The 20045-nt window shown below is 39.8% G+C and overlaps 1 protein-coding gene across 6 annotated transcripts in view; it reads right to left on the bottom strand.

The window, feature by feature from the left end:
* grik4 (glutamate receptor, ionotropic, kainate 4) overlaps window positions 1–20045 on the bottom strand; it is a 354349-nt gene that overhangs the window by 144110 nt on the left and 190194 nt on the right. For all 6 annotated transcript variants that reach the window (XR_006054048.1, XR_006054049.1, XR_006054050.1 and 3 more), the window contains 2 exons: window positions 7421–7585; window positions 1494–1591 (listed from right to left, as the gene is read on the bottom strand). Coding sequence is in view for 3 of the 6 variants with exons in the window: in XM_005915839.3 (XP_005915901.1) it covers window positions 1494–1591; window positions 7421–7585 (263 nt within the window). In the remaining 3 variants the exon portion in view is untranslated. The remainder of the gene's footprint in view (window positions 1–1493; window positions 1592–7420; window positions 7586–20045) is intronic.

Genomic DNA, 20045 nt, shown 5'->3' with positions numbered 1-20045 from the left:
AAATTGCCACATGGCCGTCTGAGGATTTACAGAGAATTGTCCAAAAAGACAAAACATCCAGCAAGAGACAGTTCCCTGGGTATCTTGGTCATGCCAGAGGTGCCAGAATGCTTTGAGCTTCTACAGGGACTCAAAATACCACCTAGGAATGCTCTTCTGCATACCTTCTGCAAGGTATGCAGAAGAGCATCTTTGACTCCACAACATGTCAAATCTTGAAGCAGATTATCTAAAGCAGCAGAAGACCACAGAAGACAGTCCTGTCACATCGAAATGGACCAAAATCTCTAAGGAGTGATTTCAGCACCTTCTTGAATCTGTGGCATGAAAAATTAAAACAGTTCTGAAGGCAAAAGGAGGTCCAGGTTGGTGTACCTAAGAGAGCAGCTAACGAGTATATACAAAAAATGGTTTAACGAGTTTGGGAACAATATTTGAACTATGTAAAAAATGATTCTTGGGCAGTTTGCTCTTTGTTTTCTTTGTATTTGGATATTTTATCATTACTGCAATTCTTTTTAAAATATTAATACAATATAACTGAAAGGGAAAAAATGTCCAGTGATATTTTGACTTGAGCTGTATAGCAATCGAGAAAAATGACACGGTAGAATTTCATCATTTTTACGAACAACTGGGAACCCTTTCCCCGTACGTCTCCTGCTAAACCCACATAGCCACTAACGACCGTCAACGTTTCAAAATCTTTGGGCCAGATTTACTAAGTAGGACAGACTAGTGTGAGGCTGCAAACAGAAAAAAAACAGAAGAATAGGAGGGGAAAGTTCTGTGGGTGATCTAATAACAATGTGCACATTTATTAACACAGTCCATCTCCTTTATGTCAATATGAACAATCCAATCTACCAACAGCAGGGGAAATATGCATAGGGACACAAACGAGCAGATCCGATGAGAGTGTGAGTGATTGACCGCAAACAAGGGAAAAGTTTAATACTTTAATCTGGCAGAAATAAGTCAGTGACAGTTGGATAAAAGGTGCGACCACTGTGGAAATTTAAAAAGGTGTCTCATGAGATGCACAAGGGAAATTTCACATTTTCAAGCTATCTTGCTGAGTTTTGACTGGTGGGGTGAATTTATTATTTAGATAACATTTGCAGTCTGAAGGCGGTAGGCATGTGACAAATGACTGCAAATGTGAATGACGCTAAAACACTTATGCACAACAGCACTTATGTACAGCCTTATTAAAGCCCTGCTTGACTTTCGAATGGTTTATGCAGTGTGTTATGACTTTCAGTTGGAGATCATTGGTAATTTTTGATTTATTCCAGAAAATTATAAATTCTAGTTTGTAATGATAAGGACCTTCTGGCATTCCAGATGAGTCACCACACAATAAGCAATTTTCCTTCATGAAAGGAAAACTTTCTGTGCAAATATAATATTTGTGCAGCTAAATCTGCCCCTTTTTTTCTGTGTGGCTGAATCGCACGCCACCAGCCCCGGGCCAGTTGGTTGGAACTTACCTCCTTCTCTCCACATATATTGCTGATGATTGAGTTGGAAGCTGGACTGGCAGATGGACCAAGGACTGCCACCACCCCTTTGGACATGATCTGGCACACTGGAAAAAAAAACAGAGGAGTACAGAGATATAAGCAGGGGCAATTAGAGGTAACAGAGATAATTAAAGTAAAGCAAGGCAGTTGGTGTTAGATCAGGCTTTTTTTTCAGGCTAATGTTAATGGATCCATATGATCACTGCCTCAACCTCTGAACAGATAGCAGCCTGCACCAGCATTTCTCCTGTCCCAAGGGATCCAGAAACTACAAGTGTAAGGGAAATATGCACAAGGGCAGATGCTACACTCTATCTGCCTTTGGATGTTTTACTTGTTGGGGATATTAATATGATCAACTCTCAAGTATAAAGACGGAAAGATATGCAGCAAAAAAGAAAGAAGACAATGACGGATAAACTGAGTGGGAGTCGGTGAAAAGCAGACGCTGGGAAATGTGACAAGCAGCAATATCTGGAGGGTGAAAATAAAAAATCTGGTATTTGATAATTTGCACATGAATGCAATAATATCCCCAAAGGTGACACGCACAAACACACACACACACACACACACACATGCACACACACACACACACACACACACACACACACACACACACACACACACACACACACACACACACACACACACACACACACATCTCATCGTGCTTTTCAAATACAACATTTACAAGGATTGATTTAACAGCGGTACCTTTGGGCTTTAAAACATATCTGTAAACAGAAACATTTCAGTAAAAGTGAGTTTCTTTCCTTTGCCATGTGCACAGGCCATATGCTTTAATCTCCCATACTGGGAAAGAATGCCGTTTCTTATGTGTTTATAATCCCTGGCTTGTAATTAACACACTGCAGTCCAGGGTGTAAAGAAGACACACATACTGAAGCACTATTATTGTGTGAGCATGTGTGCACCAAGTGTGGGTGTTGGTAATTTGGTGGCTGTTATTGGGGAATTGCTGAGCATTAACCAGCCACCAGTGTAAAATAGGCAAAGGGGAAACATTTCCAGGCCCGTGCGGTGCATCGAGAGGCAGTGAATCGAATGATTAATAAGTAATCCGCTAGTCACCCATGGGGCTTGTAAGACATGAATACACTGCCATCTTACATGAAAAAAAACAACACACATGTATACAGTGCACACGCACACACTAACGCATCCACGCCCACACTTTTGTTTGCACCTGTCTGTAATGGCTTCACTGAATTATAAAGCTGAATGATTTGACTGCAAGCCAGAATGCTCCCGGCCCCGGTGACACTTTCATTTGCTCTCTTTGTGCACGGCGAGCTTTTTCTGTGTGTAAATGTGTGAGCCATATTGAAAGTATTTGGACAGTTACACTCCTTTTTTTTTGGAAAAAAAAAACACTGTGTGGGATTCAGTTCTTTTACTATATTAGGTCTAAATTAGAAGGATCCAAAAACATTGCTTAAACTAAACAATTATATAGGTTTATGTAAGTATATGTAAAAGCACTTTACATAGGTTAATTCCTAAAAATGGATGTAGCTCTGGATGAAAAGGTCAATAGAGTGAAATCTGCTTTAAAAAAAACAAACCCAAAATGTTACTCATGGCCCAAATCAAACAGCATTTATAGGCTATCACGCAGCAGAATTAGCACACTACTCTTCAGTTGTGCTTTTACTGCTATTAAAAGTTGATGGATAACTAATGAGGTACAATATATTGCCACTAGTATTCGCTCGTCTGCCTTCACATGCATATAGACCTGAGTGACATCCCATTCTTAATCACGAGGTTTAGGAGTGTGTTTATGGGAATTTATGACCATTCTTACAGAAGAGTGTCTGTGATGTCAAAGAATGATGTTGGATGAGAAGGCCTGGCTTGCAGTCTACTCTCTAATTCATCCCAAAGGCGTTCTGCCAGGTTGAGGTCAGAACTCTGTGCAGGCCACTCAAGTTCTTCCACACCAAACTCACTCATCCATGTCTTTATGGGCCTTGCGTCATACACTGGTGTGCAGTCATGTTGAAACAGGGAGGGGTCATCCCCAACCTGTTCTTGCAACGTTGGGGGCATGAAATTGTCCAAAATGTCTCAGTATACTGAAGCGTTAAGAGTTCCTTTCACTGGAAATAAGGGCCGAGCACAACTCCTGAAAAATCAATTTACACACTGTTCTCGAGCTAAGAACACTATGCGCCTCAGCATCTGCCGCTCTGTGATTTTACATTGCCTACCCTTTAATGGCAGAGTTGCGGTTGTTTGCAGTCACTTCCACTTTGTTATAATACCACTAACAGCTGACTGTGGAATGTTTAGTAGTCAGGAAATTTCTGGTGACATCCTATTACGGTACCATGCTTGGGATTCACTGAGCTGCTGAGAGCGACTCGTTCTCTCACAAATATAGAAGCAGTCTGCATGCCTTGGTGCTTGATTTTATACACCTGTGGCCATAGACGTGACTGGAACACCTGAATGCAACGCCAATGATTTGGATAGGTGAGTAAATACTGGCAGTGTGGGGTACATGGGATCAGCTAGAGGATCTGAGTATCCCACATTCAGGGAGTCAAAAAAACCAACAAGATGCTACAACATGCCATAATTGAAAATGTAGGCGCAGACAAAGTCCAATGAAAGTACAGCGCTGGAGTTCAGGTAGTCACTGACTACCACAGTCTGTTCCTTTCCACATTCATTACCACAATTAATTTTCCTCAAAGGCCTCATGAGAAACTTGGACTGTTGTGAAGGACCGCAACAAAAAGATTATTAAGTGATCAAATTAATATGAAGCTGCACTCGGTTCTGCTTGGTATTCATTTTATTTATACAACGGTCCCAGTTTGTCATGTGGCCTTTGGGGGAAATTAATTACCCACCCCTGCTTTATTTGTTCACAAGAAGTCAAACTCAGCACAGCCCCTTTCTGATGGCAGTCTGACTCAGTCGATGACACTGGGGACCTCTGCTATGAAGATTTTCATCTTCACAAGCCTCAAAGCCAGTGGGACTACTCTTATTCAACAAGGAGGAATGTGCCACACTCTTTTTTTCTGAGGGTGAAGGTGAAAAAATTGGATTCACCTTATCTGGAAGAAAAGCTAAACACCAGCAGAAACTGTTGTCTCTGACAGCCTTAAAACCTGTGTGACCATAACTGCCATAAACACAAGCGTTCTTTTTCTCCTTGATAATAACTATTTACATAAACATCTATATACATCTCCAGAAATACTTCACAAGATTTCCATAATTATGCATGTCCCTCGAGTTCCTTTGTGGTTCAGATCATAAGATCATCTTTAGGCCATTATCATTATTTAACATTGTTTTTCACTAATCAATACAAGGTAGTATAACCCTGTAAACTCTTGTCCTTAAGAAATAGGAAAAAAATCCAGTTAAGACTCAGGAGATAGGGCTCTTCGGCTGAAATTTTTGGTTTATCGGGTGATGGCCTTCAGCTCACACTGGAGCGGTATACAGCTGAGTGTGAAGCGGCGGGAATGAGAATCAGCACCTCCGAGTCTGAGGCCATGGCCCTCAGCCAGAAAAGGGTGTAATACGCACTCCGGGTCAGCTAAGAAATACTGCCCCAAGTGGAAGAGTTTAAATATCTCGCAGTCTTGTTCACAAGTGAGGAAAGTTGGGAGCGGGAGATCGACTAATGGATTGGTGCTGCAGCTGCAGCGATGCGGACGCTGTATCAGTCCATCGTGGTGACGAAAGAGCAGAGCGTAAAAGCAAAGCTCTTGATTTACTGGTTTACTATTTCCCCACCCCACGTCCCTACACAAAGCGGATGTACACGAACTTTAGGTAGTTACCGAAAGAATGAGACTGCGGATACAAGTGGCAGAAATGAGCTTTCTCTGATGGGTGGCTGGCCTCTCCCTGAGAGATAGGGTGAGGAGTTCAGCCACCTGGGATGGGGTCAGAGTAGAGCCGCTGCTCCTCCACAGGAGCCAGTTAAGGTGGTTCAGGCATCTGACAAGGATGCCTCCTAGGCGCCTCTAGGTGAGGTGTTCTGAGAATGTCCCCCTGGGAGGAGGCCCTGGGGCAGACCCAGGACACGCTGGAGAGATTATATCTCTTGGCTGGCCCGGGAGCGCCTCGGTGTTCCCCCAGAAAACCTGTTGGAGGTGGCTGTAAAACATGATGGAGGCTCTGTCGTGGTAAAGAGCTGCATTTCGGCCAGTGGTGTTGGGGATCATGTTAAAATTGATAAAATCATGATAGCGGAAAAATACCTTCAGATTTGAATTCACAAATCAATGCCACCTTTTTCAGCATGACAATGATCCCAAACAATGAAACACCATCATTCATGGATTGGCCTCCATACAGGCTGAACCTTAACTTTATTGAAGCAGTGTGGGGTCATCTTGACAGAGAACAGAATAAAAGGCCTCAACATTTAAAGAAGAGCTTTAAATGACTTCAAGAAACCTAGAGATCTTTCCTGAAGACTACTTAAAGAGAGTAAATTCAGGGTGTGTTCAAGAATAAAGGTTGTCATATAGATGTCGCACATTATTATATAGAAGAGAAAATCTGTGCATGATAGAATCTTACAGTATGTGGATGTTATGCAGCAAGCAGTCTATGTCCATACTGAACAGCCAGGAAAGGACTCATTGATGGTGGGATCTGACTTTTCTTCCCAGGTAATTCTCACTCTGTGATATTTTCATCTATCCGTGGCCGCTGATCCATCCCTAATCCAAATCCTGGCTCTAATTACACACTCACACTTTCACACACTAAACATTTGCACAGTATACACAAAATCCAGCTTGTGCACAGCTACACACTTTGCTTTACATATACCCACACGCACAAACACAAACACATTGGGACACATGCACGCACGCAAGCACACTAAAGGAACCACACTGTGAGGTTTGTCTTAGCCCGGGCAGAGAAAGTAAAACAGTTTGTTGTGGTTGTGGTAACTGAAGTGCTGTTTCCATGTATTAGGCAGGCACCACTGAAGCTCTTGCATTTGGGAAAGTAGGAATGTGTCATATTGAAAATCAATGGCTGCACTTTTTGCAGAGACACACTGCGCTGTATTGATTTGGGGTGTTTTAATTAAAAATTTAAAAACAAACAAACCAATAAACATTGAGGTGTGATGCAACAAGTCACCAGACAGTACAAAAATGCTGTGGGTAAGTGCTGATACCGCTGATAGCAAATAGCTACTCTGGCTTGTGTTAATAGGGTCACTCTCAGTGATGCATTTGTCACATCTAGGTAACAAATTAGTGGGAATCCCATGATGGTCTGGCCTACTTAATAAAAGCTCAACAACACCTGGATTAGAATGTCCACTGCACCTGGTGGTTTAGGCCAAACGTGACGTGTTCTGTCTTTTCGTGCACATTTCCATTTTTATAACTTGGGGCTAATGGCCGATGCGTAGACGTAAATGTATGATTGTGCCAATCTTTATTGCCACTTCTCAGAAATCCCAAGATCTTTAAGAAAGAGATCTTGGAACAGCTTGAAAAGATGAGACTTTCTGGAGAAAAAAATTAATTAAATCTCAGTGAATTTGTTGATTCCTTTTTCAACTGATGCTTGTATCACAGCGTTGATGGTGGAGGTTTATTTTCTGAGCCTATTGTTCAGGACTAGAATGCAGGATTACAGGGAGTATAAATGGTGATGGGCCCGCGGTGACATCACAATCGGAAAAACTTTTCAAGGTCATCTCTAAAAAAGCGAGCAGCCATATAAAAAAATAGAACATCTATTAAAATATGTTATGAGCAACTACTTGCAGAAAGAGCAAGAGAGGCTCTTTTTCTCTGAATGAATAAACACGTTAGCCAACAAATTCACACACACAATCACTTGCTTTTCTTTCCTGTGCTACTTACTTGTTTCCCCCATCTCATATTCGCTGTCTCTCAGCAGTTCAAAGATGTCCACCTCCAGCTTGCCAGTGATGGAGCGGTTACTGCTCCTGTTGATGCTGTCTTTGGCCAGCGTGATAGCCAGACGCTCTCCTCTGCTGCACTCCATAGGGTCATCAAGGATAGCAGCTGAGGAAAATGGAAAAGGCCATTGTGTTGTGAGACTGAGAGAAAATCCCCCAAAATAAAACACATTTATTCTCACTGGTAAGTGAAATATTTCCCAAATGAAGGAGAGTGAAGGTGGCCTTTTTGCCATTGAGTTTAGGAATTTAAAAAGACACTTTTTCCCCTTTCTTCAATAAAAAGTCTAGTATACAGAAAGCAGCTCCCAAGGCGGTGCACAGGCTTATTAGGACCAGTGCTTATTTGACTTTTCGTGAACACCTTTCTCCATTATTCTTGAGTACCTCCAATGGCACAGCATTATCCTTAATAACTCCATACACTTTTCCAAGCAGCTTGTAGAGTAGGGGTGGGGTATTTAATATTTCCAAAAAGGTGAAGTGCTACATAATGTAAATAATGGATCTGTATGGTAAAACCCTGAAATCTTAAAAGCTTTAAATTCTTTCACCTATTCAAAGGCATTTTAAAGGGCAGCACAAAACCTAAAAGTCATAACATCCTCTATCATGCTGCACAAGAATGAAAATCAGCGTCTGTAAAGGCATGCCAGACACTTAGAACACCAGTCACTGCAGCAGCTTTCCAAAGACGCTACGTACGCCGTGTAGGTCTACAAAATTAAATCAGTTTGTCACAAGAACACTAAAGAATGACAAGACAGCATGTTGTTCTCCAAAATGATTTATGTGCATTCTCTATGCAATATTTGTTGCAGTGTAGTCGCATTATAATCAGAGGAACTGATTCCTGTCTTGTATATGGCTTAGCTAAGCCAATTATAAAGGGATTGGATATAGATGATGCTTTCTTCTCGTTTTTATGCAGAAAAAATAATGTAATTCCACCACAATAAGGCTGCAGATGGTTATTATAAATCATTGCACAACACATCATAACTAAGGAGTGGCACATTTGTGTGCATGCTCCGATTCTTTTCTTTTTGGGAACAACATTATGGACTTACTCCGTGACCTTTAACGGCACAGGTGTCACATTGTCATGATGAGCAATTATGCAGGCGCAGCAAACATCATCTGTTTACTGTGTTGTCAGAAAGGAGAGAAACAGAATTGCACACGGCTTCTCATTCTGTCTCTTATTTCTGATTATCAGTCCAACCATTAATGGGCTTTTTTCGTGAAATTGTGTGGCTTGATCCACTGACTCTATGCTGGATCAAAGCTCGTTAGAACCCTGACAAGTCAGCAATATATCAACAATCAGTCAAGTGCCTATTCATTACATAACTGCAACAATTTTGAAATTATATATTGACAACTTAATCAGCTTTCGACTCAATTACATCAACAAATATTTATATGAAATGCAAGACACCTTCAAAAGTCTACAGTCAGGAAAGTAAAACCTAATAAAGTGTGCAGCAGATGTCTGAAAGCAGGCTTTGTAATTACTGTAATTACACTGGGCTAGCACAAAGGTTCTTAAGTTAAATCGATTACATCTGCAGTTAAAGCGCAGGCAGGAGATAAAAGCAACCAACCCGGAAAAGTGTGAAATTAATAAGGCACAAAAAAAAAAAATAGAATTAAGTACAACATGGCTGAAAGGGAAATGTGCTGTAGGCTGTCCAATATAGAGGAAAACCGTGGGTTGCGTGTCTCATCTTATCAGAATTAAATGATCAGACGTGCATGCAAAGCTGAAACATGTTTGAAGTGACCTTTTCCCTACGGATCACACAGCTGAATAAACATCAGCTAACTCTGACTCGCAAAGATGAGACATACCCACTCATCTGATACCATCACAGCGCCAAGTCACAGCAAGTCAATATCTACAGCCCACTGAATGCTCTGTGAACAAGCAGAGAGTAGCTGTGGAAGGTCATCTGAGGTTGCACTCACCTCTGGCTTTTAAAGCTGTGAACAAAGGACATGTTTGCTTCTTCATGGACCCAATAGACTACTTCTTGATTATTTCCAGCTTAATATCATATTATTTAGACACCATTGTAAAATCAAGAATAAGATGCCTTCAAGAGCTGTATGATGGTGCAGCTCACAGGTCTTGGGTTCGAATCAACCAGACAGCTGGGGCTGTGTTTGCATGTTCTTGCGCTTGTGTGGGTTCTTACCAGCTCCAAAGATATGAACGGGTTAGGTTAACTGGAAATTCTAAAGCGTGCGTGGGAAAGGCTGTCTGTCTCTTTGCTTTAGCCCAGCAGTACACTGGAAACCTGTCCATGGTGTATACCAACTTTTGCTGGGATAAGTTCCAACCCTGAATTGGATAAGCAGACGAAAATGGATGGCTGGATGGAAGTATAGAGAACTTTTCCTGGATTTAATTGTGTAGAGAAAAAATGACTCTGTTCCAAAAATCTTACATTAGCTCTCTCCTCTCTGTCCTAACACCCCCCATCACACAAGCACAGTCTTTATACAGCTAAAAATGTATCAGTGCTGACTTTTATCGTCACATTGGATTTAATGCTTGCTCTTCCAGGTGAAACACTTTTGCTTAAACCGGCAGCATGCCTTGCTTCCTGTGTGGATACTACTCAATTGAAACTGGCTTGAAACAATATTTGACCGGTTAGTCTCCTGTCACGGGCTCTTCTAAAGCCAGAAAACAGGAGGCTAGTTTCCTCTCAGCTACAGTATGCAGGCTATTATGGAATATGGGAGTCATAATAAATGACAAAAAAACCAAAAACCCAACATGCATGTTGACAGAACATATTAAAGATGTGATGAAGGATAACAAAACTAAAACAAACAAACAAGCATTGTATGATTGTGGCAGGACACTGTCGACTTTAAGTAATTTAATTGCATTTTCCAGTTAATTTTTTTCCATAAGTGTAAAACATTTAAAACATTTAATTGATTGGTATGCATTCAGCTTATACTAAGAATATTCTCTTAACAATTCATTAGTTATTAAACAAATAAACCTTTGATTTTATATATTTCAGCTAGATTTTACTCAAAATGATTTCTTCCTGTTTATGAGGGCAAAGACTTGGTTTTTGGAGTGTAGAATAAAGTATGAACAGCAGGATTCATTCTAAAAAAAAAACCTTGATTATATGGACTCACTCATTGCTTCATCTGGCCATGTTAAATAAATTTTGAATCAATGTTGAAATACTGATGAAACTTGTCAGTGTAATAGTAATGACATTGGAATAACATTGATTCAGTTTGATTAGGTTGATTATGTTTTTCTAAGATACGATAAGACAAGACTTTATTGATCCCACGACGGGGAAATTTTTGCGTTACCTCAGCGTAGGTACAGATATCAGAAGGAAATACAAAAATACAAATAAGTACAACCAATGAAAAAAAGTAAGATAACACACTATATACAACGGTAGCATACACAGTATGTGATTATGGATACAGTTGTGGAAATATGCAAGACATAAACTATATAGCTTATAATTGTCGTTGTTTATAATTGATGATCTAGTTATAGTTGACCAAGTGAAAAGTTATGGATTCAGAGATGACTGGGTAATTGAGAAGCTATTATCAATTGAACTGTTCCATCACACCCCTCGCAATGTGGTACATCCCGTCTGACCACCATTGGTCACTGATCTATGGTTGACCAGGAATTTATATTAAAATACGATTTATTTATAGATGAAAAATCATGATAGCTGTCAATATAGTTGACTGGGAAATTAAAGTATTGCATCCCATCTGTCCACTATTAAGATGATATTTAAAAATCTATGATACAGGAGACAATCCTGTATTAGTCGACATCACTGCACCCCAGAGATCTCCTCTGCATCAGGTAAGCATTTACTTATTTTTTAATATTTTAAAGGTGCCAAATGTATTTTAACCAATTATATTTTATACTTCGTCAAATACTGAGTACAGTGACACATATTGCAGATGTGTAACTGTCACCATGGTCATTATTAGGCACTTCAAAATGTCAATAACCGAAGTTAGCTTGCTAACGTAACTGACAACTTACGCAGATTATGTTAGCTAGGATGAATTCTGGAAAGAGAGAGATATATATGAAAACCTCTGAACAAAGTCTGCTTTTTCCTTATTTTTTTTTCATGTCCTATTTTCAGTTTTTGGTTTTGTTTTCTTTTTGTACATGGAGTCACTGAGCAAGTGGAGGCAGTGACAGTGTGTGACTCTTTTACCTTCAGGCAGTTCACCAGGTGGAGGCAGGACATCATTCAGTAGGAGTGAATTCATCAAAAATTATTGTAAACTAATCTTGATTTAATAAATTAAATAACTTAACTGATGTTAGAGTTTAATAGTACACTCAAAAATGTTTCACTCAACATCATTACACCATTTATTATAAGATAAGTGAATTTAGATAAGTAAATTTCATTATTCTGAAGTAGTGGAAGTAATTTTTTTTACATCAGTTGAAACAACACTTATGTCCTCTTGATCTTTAGTAGTGACGTCCACATTGTTTCAGTATTAACTGAGGGTGCAAAAATGATCAAGAACCAATATCAGAATTCAATGATGATTCAATGACATTTAGGTTGAGAGTATAACATTGATTTTACATACGTTCAATTATTGTTTGCTATCTGTGTCAGCATCTCAATAACTGTATATTTCCCCAGTTTAATTTGCAGACCTGTGCGTGTGTGTAAAAAGCCACACTGATTGTTGTTTCTTTAGTGGGCAATTTTCTCATTTAAGAAAAAAACAAGAAAGAAACATCACCTCAAAGCTGCAAGAAAAAATATAAATGCCAATACAATATTAGTATTTTAGTTAAATGCTGTAATGCACAATGAAAGCTACCTGCAGAAGTAAGTAAAATCAGTAATTCTGGCAGGTTCTGGTCCCGGAGGAATTGACATTTTACCGTGGTCAATACATGACAGCTGGCAAACAAGCAGGGCTGTTTTCACGCAGCGAAAACACGGGCAGGAGTTTGATCCATTGAAACCAATCAATGAGTTGCCAGAAGGTATGCTGAGGCATGGTGGCATCTGGACTGTGAAAGAGAGCTTCAGTGAAAAATAGGCAAAAACAAACAAAAAAATTCCTCTGCAGTACCGGCACACAGCGGCAGGCTATGATCCAGTGAGGTTTTTTTTGTTTGTTTTTTAAACACCCCTCAGATGTCATCCCTTAATTAACTTGTCACGCTGATTTTAATTGTTACACCGTCAACATCAACGGAGAAACTAATTTGCTTGAACTACATAAACTCTGCTAATCTTATAAGTCATATAAACAAACTAAAAGACAGATTGAATGAAGCAAGGCAACATTGTAGAAGTGAGTCTTGCTACCCAGGAGCCACCTTGGTCACACCCCTTGGTGGCCATCTCACTTCTTATTTGAATGAATCACTTTAACTTTGGTGTTCGAATCAAATCTTTGTCCTCTTTATCCCAGAATAAGGTATAGGAGCATTTCTCCCTCCTATTTCTATTTCTACACATGAAAAATTACACAATGATAAGACCTTAAGAACGCTGTTAAGAGTACAGTACCCTAGGAAAACAGCTAAGGGTGATACAAGCACCATCTTTACAGAATATATTTCCTGTCTGGATTCTTTTCGACCCACATCTCTCTGTTATAATGTCACTGTTGTCATTAAACCTTGTGACCTTATGAGTCCTGCTTTTAGAGGCTGGATTTATTTATCCTGCAAATGTGATTTGAAGCAAAGTAGAAATGTTTACACGTTCAGAAGTTTACTTGCAGCATTTTCCTGGCTTTGGAACAACACCTTTAATGACGTAATCATACAGAAGCTCAATGTGTTACTGGAAAGTGGCAGTCAAGGGTAAAAAATTCATTATCTTATTGAAGGATCTGCTTGCTTCTCTATTAACTCAATGGGTGCATCTCCCTTTCCATCAGGGCGAGTGCTAAATACAGATCAAATAAACTAGGGCTTCTCCTTCTATATGAGGCAATTAATGGTAAAGTGCTCGCCAACTTTGATTGGAAGAGAATCTATTATCGGAGGGATGCGTGGGGCGGGGAGGAGGGTTCAGTGTGACTTGGCCTTTGATCAAATAATAGGGTTTTAAAGAGTCCAGATACTCTACAGTGATTTAACATGACTTTTATTCAAATGGAAACAAGGATAAGAACATCATAATCTATTTTCATATTGGCAACCATTCCACATATGTGTTCTCAGCAGTTATTATTATGTAGGGCAGATACCCTCTGTTCAATGAGATAGAAAAATCACCTTTAGGGCAAATAATTAATGCTGTGTCTACAGCATTTCATAGAAACAAACTGTGTTAGTAATGACAAAGTAATTCTTTTAGGCTCAGCAGGTCACAAAACTGATGGAGCTACACAATAGAAAGTGAAAGCATGAAAGTACATACTGGTCCTGTTTATATTTGGGGTCCTTCAGGCCTTTTCTTTTGGCAGTAGTCACCAGACACTTTGTTAGGCACACCTTGCTTGTACAGAGCTTTTGTTTACTTTAGAAGTGTTAATTCCTCATGTAATAGATTCAGCAAGGTCCTGGAATCACTCCTCTGAGATTTTGGTCCATATTGAGATGACAGCATCACGCAGCTGCTGCAGATTTGTCGGCTGCACATCCATTCATTTCATATTTATATACTTCAACTTACATCAAATAGCATATGCTTGAGTTATTCAGGGAAAAAAGTGGCTCTCTAAATCATTGTTCACATGGCTGTTGCTTGTGATCTCTCAGTGCTTTCCTTTTCTCTTCTGTTTCGCCTCATCCCCAAACTGGTTGTGGCAGATGGGCCCTCCTGCCTGAGCCTGGCCCTTGTGGAGGTCGCTAGTTGTTATGATGAAGTTCTTCACTTCAAGCGTTTGACCATAGGGGATTTGATGACTGTTGGAGTTGTGTTGCTAATATTAAAGATAGACAACATTTGTTGTAAACTGACCCTGTGTAACGTACGATGGAAATAAACTCAATTCTGTGTCAAATGTTTAAGTGTTTATATCCAGTCAAGCTCATTTAAGTTATTTTGTTCTTTTATATCTGGAAACTAGGGCTGCCACAAACAATTATTTTGATAGTCGACTAGTCACCGATTATTTTTGCGATTAGTCGACTAACCAGATCATGCATCGATTGGACGTAAAACGTCCAGCTTATTGCACCAGCATGCATCTGCTCTTATATGACTATCATTAGCTTACAGCTTTAAGTGTTTAAGTTATGTGCTAACTAAAAATAAAGACAAGATGATATTTTATTGAATTTTAATGAAATTTGCAGATTGTTTAGGTGAAGTTCAATAAACTTAGCCGTCTGCTCCTTGCTATCTAAAATATAACAGGACATCGGAGTATATTCTCGAGCATCTCACACTTCTGATAATCAGTTGTCTGCTTGACGTTTATTCATCCATCCATTCGCTTCCGCTTATCCATTTGATGTCCGTTATTACACTCTTAAATCCTACTACTTATTCCTGCGTCTTTTGTGATCTTACAAAGCTTCAAACGACGCGTCGACTATTAAATCAGTCGTCGACGATTTTGATAGTCGACGTAATCGTGACTAGTCGACTAATCGTGGCAGCTCTACTGGAAACTAGCAAGAGTGTAAGCATTTCTGCACAAAGACTGCTCAGGCTTGGACTGTAGATTACTCTTTGCATACAGGCCTCTTTCTGTACAGAGTGGGAGTGACCTCTCCATGAAAAACCTTGTAAGGGTTTTACTTGTTTTATTATGCTTGAGTGGCTGATCCACCTTATCCCACCCCTATGTGTTTTCAGGGTGGATCGCATTTGTTTTCCCTGAAAACACAGCAACACACACAAACAGGCTATGCATTAATGCCAGTTTGTATAGGGCTTTATGACTGAATCAACTAAGGTGGTACACTTGGATGCTTTTCAGAAACATACCATAAAAAAGCAGCACACTAGCCATTCACAATCTTCCGAGGGACATTGATTCCAGCATTCTCAAGTTTTAAGCACCATTGTTTTTTTTGTTTCTTTTACTTTATTATAGCAGTTTTGAGTCACTGGTTTATGTATGACTTGCTATAAAATACCAAACTAAGTATCCCGTGTCTCATTAAAACTGAAATCACACAACTCAACCAGAGAGTGTAATTCAAATAAAGTGCTCAACTTATATAAGAAGTGCAGAACAGTAAATGGGAAGGTCATAGACCTCCCAATTGGAAAATGCAAAGGACTGCCCCCTCTCAGCACCTCCATTCAGCTGCCTTTCAGTCTAATGGGTTTGCACAGTTTGCCATCTCTTCACAGTGAGAGGCCAAAAGGACTGAGGAGGATGATTTAAAAGATTTTTTTTTTCTGTTTTTATTGTGACATGCAAGTATGGTCAAGGTCAGTCATGTCAATAGATTGTGCTTAATATAATCATACAGCCATGTAGTATGTGCACATGCATACACACATATTCCAGTAAAATCACTCAGTTTGAAAGGGTAAAAAATTCATTATCTTATTGAAGGATCTGCTTGCTTCTCTATTAAGTGAGAAGCGTCTTGCTTTAATTTTAAATTTGTCATGACAGCAGCCTCAGTCCTCCTGCAATTTTCTTTTTTCAAATCCACATAAATAACAGTTTTCAATCCAACACTTATTTGGTATTTTCAACATGATAAAAACACAATTTCTTGCTAATTTGATGGTTTCTTTGACATTAATTAGCAGAGAAACTAGACAGCTATCACAGCCTTTTTCAGTGCCATATATTCCCTGTTTATGTCTGAGAGTGCCAATCTGTGTGCATGTACCTGTGTGTGCCTAAACACTCATGCACTTGGGTATGTCAGCAGATGAAAATAGTGTGCATTATGCTTGTCTAATAGGGGCTTTATTCACTTGGAGCAGCATGACTGTGAACTACACCAAAGCCAATCTGTTTGCTTGTCTGACTGCATGGCAAATGGAATTGCTGGTTCCACACTATAATCAATCTCATCCGCAAGCCCTGTGGTGTGAACTGCCGAAGGAAGCGGAGGTGCTATCTTACATAATTAGAAAGCCTTGCTCACGGAAGACCTGGTGACAAGAAACTGATTTCCTGGTGTCACATAATGTAATTATAAAGTACACACTCCAATCATAATGTGCGCGAGTGGACTGATGTGTTAAGTCTCATTAATCTGAGGCTGAATGCTAAGGCCGACGCCACTGGCCTGTTAAAAGATTGTCAGTTTGACTTAATGCATTTAGACGGCAGTTTATGCAGTTTCTGTTGCAACTAGTGGTCAGCAGAGAGGAATAACTATAAATGCAAATATCAGTGAGATGCAGTCAGTAATTATGATAACAGGATGGCTATAACAGAGTCTCTGATATGCGGAACAAACACTGCCTTTATTTTCTAACTCTGTTGTAAATAGAAACCACAAGGTGGTAACACTAATATACAGAGGTAGTAAATGAAGCCCTAACCTTAAGTTCTTGTCAACCATTTGTGATTTTTCTCTGCAGAACTTTTGCTACTTTTGGACAAGAGCGGAAGTTGTCCTGAAGTTGAATAAAACACAATAGAAGTAGAGCAAAAACAAAATCTCACAATATACAACGGAAGCATTTTTTGGGGAGACAATAACATGGCTGATGTTTTCCTTTGTGTTGTGTAGGTGGTGATGTATAACATATAATACTGTAGATACATGTGTGCTTGTCAGGATCTGACGGGATAGGACCTCCGACCCGGAAGTGCTGTCGCCCGGAGCTGCCGCACCTGCAATCAATTCACCAGCTGCTGCCAATCATCTACCATCTTGGGCAGGGCTATTTAATGGTGTGGCGGAGTGACAGACAGCGCTGGAGTATTGCACTAAGCCGCGAATTGGGACGGAGGATTCACTGGCACAAGGAAGCACTTGGAGGAGAGATGGGCACTCACTACCACGCACGGTCTAAGCACGGGAAGAAGGACGCACTAACTATCATTATTACACATTCGAACTATTGTCAACTTTGCTTCACTGTAAATAAACGCACTGTCTTTATTCTGAGCTCCGCGCCTGAGTCCACTCTGTAAACCACTGTGACAGTGCTATTAGCTTATCACCTCTGCACCTGTTCCATCACATTATTGTCTCCCCAAAAACATGTTTGTTACCTTTTTTTTTAAAAAAAGTTTTGTTTTGTTTTTTAATTTTGCAGCATTTTTCTATTTGCTGGTGTTTTCTTAAGTTGCCCGATTGACCTCTCAGGGCGACCTTTGAACATTCTTCTTTTTGAAGTTCCCACTCTGTGGTTAGTTAGTCTGTGTTTTGCTTCTTCCATACTGACTATGGGCAATCATAGCAAACAGCTAGTGACCAAAATCAATCGCAAAGAAAATTTTGGTGCAACACCCTCCTCGACCTTTTTTGTAGCCATTACCCAGCAGCATCTGGCAACCTTGAGCAATCTTTTACCAGGTGGTAAACATATAAGCGTACAGGAGGTTGCCATAGGATCATTCACTGGTCTGAACTGAGGCATAACTAATAGGTTATAAGACTGAAAGCAATATGTGCAAAGTGGTAAAAATCACTGATAAAAATGTAAACATAGGTGCCCCTGTGTGACCAATGTGGCTGCAAAATCAATTGGAAATTCAAAAACTGTATTGTGGAACTTTCTATAATCTCAATAAGTTCAGTCATTTCCTGCAGTTATTGAAAAAACAAGCTCATATTAATGAAAATGAGAGAGGATGAGACAGAGAGTACTCTGCAATTTTTGTTGTGAATATGAGAGGAAAGGTGACGACAGCTGTCTCGTGAAATAACTGTTAACAGTATGTGGGAAAAAAACTGTTACCATATCCTTTATGTTTTATGCACTCATGTTAACTGATAAATATGTACATAGAATCTGTGTGTGCATGTGTAAATTATTCTTTGCATGATGTCCCTTTACTGAGTTTCTGCTTCACTTCAGCTTATCATCAGTCAGCACTGCAGAGCCACGCTTTAAAACAACAGCTACCTAAGTGCAAATACACAACTAGCTGATGCAGTAAAACAAAGGATTTAGGAGCTGCAGAAGATGCTTCTAAGGTTTAAACAGAAACACTCCCAAATGCATGTACAAAATCAAATTATATTGAACACAAAAACAAAAAAGCATATTATAAAAAAAACCCCCAAAGATGCTATGTGTGAGGCTTGAATTTGTAAACTAACAGATGAAAGAAAATTTTAAAAAAAAACTATTATTTTGTAAACTTTGGCACAGATACATGGAAACTGCAGACGGCCAACATGCTGCAGATGTTGACATGCAGCACTAATAGCAGCTACCACCACATTTTCAGTCTCTCATCGTCAATACATTAGCAACAACAGCGCTGTGCAGCACAATGACATTAGATGAAATGAATGCACAGAAGTTGTTTACTAAAGGGTTCCACCGACAGGCTGTGCCCATGTCAGCATGCTTACAGGAAATCCACAAAGCATAAAATAGAGTCAGCGGAGAATCTGTCACAGGAGCGCACTGATTGATGAAGGTGGACATGGCTAGGTGAGTCTGGGAGTGGCAGATGCCAAATGAGAAAAATGATGGCGAATAACTACAAAAACAAGCTGAACGGCTGGCTTGGCGTTACCATGTTGAGCTATAAGTTTATTCTCCTGCGTGTGCAGTCAAGTCTTTCACTTCATCCACTGGCATACTGATGCTGCTCTTTTCCAACCCAGTGGGACAGGGATTGAGCAAAGTCTGAAAGCAATTCATCAGCGCAAAGTAGCCTGCCCACTCTTCTTTCACTTGAGTCAGCTGAGCCAACACCAATGCCCCAATCAAGCAGACTAACAGCCATCAATTGTCAGTAGCTGCTGGCAAATATTTTCACTTTAGAATGTTTTATTTTTATGAGCATTCGTTGTCATGGAAAAACAGCAGGGAGTATGATTCATTGTACCCTGGCTACACTGGCACGGGTAAGTCTCCAACAACACTGGAACATTCAGCATTTCTTCAATACATCAAAAAATTTGAAGTCCCTCAGAAAAAGGTATCTTCAGAGTTTTAATGTTGCCGTTTGCAAGACTGGATCAAGAATGGTAGAGGAGAGAGAAATTTGAATATTTTCTTTTGCATTAATTTAAAAAAACGACATGCTCAGGCGTCTTTCAAGGTGTTCACAATTTTCTTTTATGGATTTTTGTTCCACACCGCCATTCAATTTTGCAATGAAAATCATAGACATTGGTAATTTTTTGGCTGGCCTTGCAGGAGTCACAGAGGCATACTTGTAGGAGTTTCCCTTTCAGAGCTTAAACTTTTAAGTCAATCACATAAATGGGATTCGCAAGAGAGATTTGCAAGCATGCAACTGACTCCAAATTGTGTTATATTTAACATACAGACACAAAAACCGTGTCTTATTTTGCACCTGATACGGTTGTGATAGTTGCTGCTAGGAGTGTTCATTTATTTTGAAATGAGAGGGGGAGACATTATCAGAACAAGTGCCTAATTGGTGTGGGTGGATAGCTCAAAGCTATGAGTGTGGTGCCAAAGCTT

This window comes from Haplochromis burtoni, unplaced genomic scaffold (genome assembly GCF_018398535.1).
Source record: "Haplochromis burtoni strain Fernald_Lab_line unplaced genomic scaffold, NCSU_Asbu1 Contig_15, whole genome shotgun sequence".
NCBI lineage: Eukaryota > Metazoa > Chordata > Actinopteri > Cichliformes > Cichlidae > Haplochromis > Haplochromis burtoni.
The sequence above is the reverse complement of the archived record's forward strand: the minus strand, read 5'-3'. Positions and strand labels throughout refer to the sequence as shown.